The 5639-nt window shown below is 36.2% G+C and overlaps 1 protein-coding gene across 1 annotated transcript in view; it reads left to right on the forward strand.

Annotated features, from left to right (window-relative positions):
- The first annotated feature begins 337 nt into the window (after nt 1-337).
- Nucleotides 338-5639, forward strand: part of LOC107292683 (transmembrane protein 68) — an 18367-nt gene continuing 13065 nt past the window's right edge. Inside the window, exons 1-2 of the mRNA XM_029285201.1 lie at nt 338-665; nt 3311-3475. Of these exons, the coding sequence (XP_029141034.1) occupies nt 338-665; nt 3311-3475 (493 nt within the window). The remainder of the gene's footprint in view (nt 666-3310; nt 3476-5639) is intronic.

The raw sequence follows: 5639 nt of genomic DNA on the forward strand, positions 1-5639 counted from the left end.
TTTTCAAAGTAATTATTTTCCAGCATTTCCCCCCATTTTTATTTCATACTTTAGTAGAAGTAGGTTTATAAGAAAACAACAGTGCATATTGACTGGAAGCCTTATACTGTATATTCAAGGAACCCATGAAAGTGTGTGTGGATTTATGAAAGGAGAGGGTTAAATAGAAACTATACAAAATTAAGTGCTATAAAATGATTTAAAAATGATGAATTTAAATTTAAAAAATAATGACGCATTTGTCTGTGTTTGTAAGACAAGCTGATAAATAACATCATTTCCCTCCCACAAAATAAATCATGACTTTCTCTCTCTTTTTTTTTTCTATTTCTTTAACATGAATGAAAGGAAAGCTACAATGTTGAATACATCTGAGTATGAATCTATGACATGGTTTCTTCGCATGATAAAAGACTGGATTGGTTTTGATTGCTTGGAGGACTTTGTGAACTCTGTACTTCAGCCTCTGTTGCTATTACTAGTACTTTTTCTGCTTATATATTATGTACCTTCAGGTATTGTTTTAGTTTGCTATACATGCACATTTTGTTTATATATTTGGAAGAAAAAATATAATATAAAAGAAGACGCTTACAATGAGTTACGGGATAAACCAAGGCAAAGCATGGCATATTTGGTGAATTTATACGGAAAGATATGGCATGGTAAGTAGTTATTTAAATAGTCACAAGATAATCAAGAGAGCAGACAATTTATTCCAGGCAGAGTCTCGACTTGTATGTGGCACACAGATTGTCCAATATTTCTATGAAGCGGTGTGCTGTGTGAAACTTGTATTATCTATCTGCTCTTTGCATCAGAATTGTGCCTCTTATAAATATAATCATAAATGGTAATATAATATAAGTACACTGTAGTCATGAGTCCCAGTTTAGTGTAGTGAATAGGGTGCCCGGCTAGAAACCGGGGAGTCTGTGAGTTCTAGACCTGCCTTAGGCACAAAGCCAACTGGATGATTTGGGGGCAGTCACCCTCTCTAAGTCCTAGGAAGAAGGCAATGCCATCAGAATTGCAGGGATTTGCCCAGGCAATCACCAGGAGACAACATTGACTCGAAGGAGCAAAAATACCTGGAGATGTTACAGTGAATGTGTAAGATAACAACTCAACCTGTATGAAAGGTTAAAATTTCAGCTTCCTTTGCATTGCACCAGAACCTATGCTCTGCTATCTTTCACAGACAAATTTGCAGAATTATTTGGGAGAAACTGGGCAAAACAGTATTGTGCGTTGGTAGGGAAGCAGGGCAAAACTATACTTTACAATACTGTTCATTGATCTTTTTATCAAATTTATACTCACTGCAATCAAGTATACTATTATCAAGTTGCGTTAGTTGAGAACATTAAACAAAACAGTTGTTATTAATACATTCTGGGTATACATGCCAACTAATAAAACCACAAGAATTATAACAATCTACATGTAATCATTCAAGTAATGGTGTCCTATCATTCACCATATACTTCTAAAACACTCCTTAACTCTAAGACGGGAAACAACATGTCAAACCAGTTTTCCAAAGAGACGCTATTCCATAAGATAGGTACTACCATTGAAAAGCAAGGCCTTTGCACCTCAAGAGTCTCAATCTCCACTCAATGAGAGTATAGGAACTTCTCCTACAGGCATACAAATTGTGGATCCTATGTAACTGGAGAAGACTTTCTTGCAAAATCTTTACTGCCAAGCCATATAGCACTTTTTATGGAACAAGCTGCATTTTGATTTTGCATCCAGTAGCTAGAGGCAAGCAAGTACAGAGTCTAAAGTGTAATGTGTTCATTGTATGAGTACTAAGTGACAACCAGGCTGCTGTCTTCTTGACAACTGAAGCATCTGTGTGGCTTTCATACAGACTGCATTCCAGATTACTCACAGTGATGAAGGTACTGTGAGAATACTGAGATCTTCCTGTTCCAGGTAGGATTATTATAGCTGCTGTATCAAAGGTTCAGTTAATTATGGCTTTACCTATGAACAGTAGCCATGAGTCCAGAAGGTCATGTACCCTTGAATTTCAGGACTACAGCCAACACTCCATTAAAAGACAGCAACAAAGCAGTCAGAGAACCTCAAGAAATTTAAAACAGTAACTCTATCTTGCTGGGATTTAATTTTATTCTCCTTGTTCCATCAAAATCTCAACAAAGTTCAGATACTTCATCAAGTGGGAGGTGGTCAAAGAGATATTCTTACAAACTGTTACATTTTTCAAGAAAGTAAATTAATAATATTAATACAGATATAAGTTTAAACAATGGAAAAATAGATTACAAAGATAATCACAGTGATTATTGCAGTTAAATAAAAAGCCAAATTAAGCAGTAAAGTAAGGATGAATAACCAATGAATATCAGATTAGGAATTTAGAGTACTGTAAAGCTATTATTTTTATGTTAAATAGTAGAGATGAAGAATTGAACCCTATGGGACTTGATGAGGAATGGCTGCTAGCTGGCTTTTCCCCCCTCACCACTTACTGACCTGAATTGCCCATGAAGGAAGGAAGAAGTAGACTCTCTTCAAAACAATGCCTTCAATCTCCAACTCCAGAAGATACCAATAGTTATCAAAGGACTAGGAGGGGTATAGTATCTCCTTCCAGCTCTACACAAGGGTGAATCCAAAGCAAACATTAACTGTTGACCCTGAGTCAGGAGTACAGAGAATCTGTTTCATTTAGAGTGCTATGTAGCTGGCCCACAATCACATTTTCAACATTTTCTTTTTAAAGGTAGGTCCAATGCTGGGAGATAGTTATCAAAAATGATTGGATTGAGGATGGAGTACACCCAGACATTCTTCAAGATTTCATCCACTGCCCCTTTCTATAATGAGGCACTGAGTACCTCAGAGAACAAGCTTCTATACATACGTTTTACATAAGAGGTGTAGTTGCCAGGTAGCTTTTTTCCCCCTCACCATCTATTGACCTAAATTATGTATGATTGACAGACACTGGCCTCACACTAGAAAAATGATTTTCAAAAAAGATTTAGAGTAATTTGTTATTATCTACAGCAACTGCCTCTTGCAGCAATAACTCACAGTTACAATAGCATTTTTTAAAATTTGTCAGATATGTTTGGAACATGATTCCCAGTAATCTTAGAGACATTTTAGTTATGCTGCCTGAAATTGCTGGTAGATGTCACAAAATATTTGGGAAATATCTGGTTAAGAAAAGTACTCTACGTGTTTTGCATTATGTATTTTCTCTTTTCTAAATGAATTTGTTTTATCTCCATGAATCCTCTTCAAACAAAAATTAGTCTACTTTTTTCAGGTTATGAGATCATTGGTATGGAGAATCTACCACAAGGACCAGGACTGATTGTTTATTACCATGGAGCAGTAGTTTTTGACTATGTCCTCTTTATAGCTAAAATCTATGAAAAGACTGGGAGAATAATCAAATCTGTGATTCATTGTATCTTTTATTTAGTACCAGGTAAGATATTTTAACTTTATATTTCAAACTAGCTGTACCCGTCCACGCGTTGCTGTGGCTCAGTCTGGTTAAATGGAAAAGAAAGAAAAGAGAAAGCGCACGTTTGTAATATGTTTAATTTCACAATGCTAGTGTGTGTTGCTTTTACGTCCAACAGATGGCACTGTTTTTCCATAAAAGCATGTTTTACCTGTCACAGGTGTGACATCTATATAATAGTAGGTATATAAAAACATGTGCGTATTCGAATGCAACGTTGTGTCAAAATTTCAAAGCAATCGGTGAAGAACTTTTGGAGATTTAAGATTTTGAACAAATGAACATTTACATTTTTATTTATTAGATTATAGGTGATTCTCTTTTAGTTACCACAGCTAGGACTAGCAACTTGATTATTAACAAAGTGGTAGCTAAGTGACTGTATTTATGATCTTACTTCAGCTTTCCTTTGCTTTACAAACCTGTAAGGACTGGTTGCAAAATTATTTTTTCATTGCTATTGTAGCTGTGAATGGTTGCTGCAAGAGGCATTTGTTATAGATAAATCACAGGTGTCAAACCCACCACATCACGTGACATGTCGCAACATGTCGCGACTCTTTTTGCATTGCTGGCAATGGGGTGGGCGCAGCTTCAATATGATGAAACCGGCTCATGGGCTGGCAGTTTCACACCCCTGCTCTAAATCTTTTTTAAAAATCACTTTTCTAGTGTGATACCAGTGTCTGACAATCAGCATGTCTTTAAAGATATGCAAAATGTTTAAAGAGACTATTTGCAACTTATGATCCAGAAAATCAGCTATAGTCCAGTAGCTTTAGTTTGTTATCTTCTGCTTAGGAATATATCATTTAAACCCTGGAAAGTTGCATTCAGCATGCCAGGCAATTATAACCTAGGCAAGTCATCTGGTTAACTCCTAGATTGCCAGATTGACAATAGCTAAGATATTCTTTATCCAAGGGTGCCATGGTCCAGAGATCTAAATCTATTTGTATCTAAATAATTTGTTCTCCAGTTCCTGCAGGAACCTTATTCAGATCCTGGTTGGAAGGTTGTGCTCATTTGTAATTTGCAAGCTACTTATGTCCCCAAATGCCCCCAAATAGCTTGCCAATGACTGGGACTTCAGTTTTCTTCTTTGGAGATCAAATGGGGATTTTTTATTTCAATTATGGTCCTCACCAGACAAAATTAGGTGAACTAAGAGTTCACCATTGGGAAATAAATTACTTCCAAAAAGGAAAAGCCAAACTGAGATGTCATCTCTCTTTTTTCCCATTAAAAGAAGTACTGGATGGCAATAGTCACCCCACCCTTGGCCACAGGGACAGAATATTTCTTTCTGAGAAAAAGGCACTTCAAAATAATTTATTCACTTCATCCCCAAAGCTGCAAGAGAAATAAATGCTTCTTTTTCAGAAAATTCTGATTCTGTCACAGAAAGAGAAAGTTTGATTTCAACTTCTGGTTTAAATATATCTATATACAGTGGTAACTTGATACTCATCATTAATTGGTTCTGAGAGACATAATGAATACCAAAAACAATGAGTACCAAACACATTTTTCCCATAAGGAATAATGTAATAGTCATGAGGCAAACAACATCGACAATTTCTAGCTTGAGGGTCAAGTATCAAACAAACGACAAATACTGGGACAAATTTTTCATGTCAAAATGTGTTGTGTACCAAATTTGATGACTTTCAAAACAGTTGAGTAATGAGGTACCAGTGTAAATGGAAAGGAAGATGCAGAGGTTACAGAAGTTATATTCACCAGACCATGAACAGAATAGAGAAAGAGAGGATAAGTCTCAGAGAAAATCTCTTGTCCTCCAAAAAGAATTTGACTTTGTTTGACCTGTATCTAACCATATGCCAGGAAAACAGTTTGGTGTAGTGCTTAAGTTACCAGGCTAGAAACTGAAAGATATGAGTTCTAGTTCCATCTTTGGCACAAAACCAGAAGAATGATCTTGAGCCAGTCACTCCATCTGAGCCATAGGAAACAGATGATGACAAGCCACTTCTGAAATCTTGCTAACAGAAATGCTGAGATTTGTCCAGGAAGTTGCCAGAAGTCAACACTGACTCAAAACACACTCAAAACACCACCCTATGTCAAGAAAAGTGTGTTACAAAGAAGATTTTGATATTCC

Source organism: Protobothrops mucrosquamatus, unplaced genomic scaffold (assembly GCF_001527695.2).
Source record: "Protobothrops mucrosquamatus isolate PMUCROS unplaced genomic scaffold, P.Mucros_1.0 scaffold1401, whole genome shotgun sequence".
In the NCBI taxonomy this organism is placed as follows: domain Eukaryota; kingdom Metazoa; phylum Chordata; class Lepidosauria; order Squamata; family Viperidae; genus Protobothrops; species Protobothrops mucrosquamatus.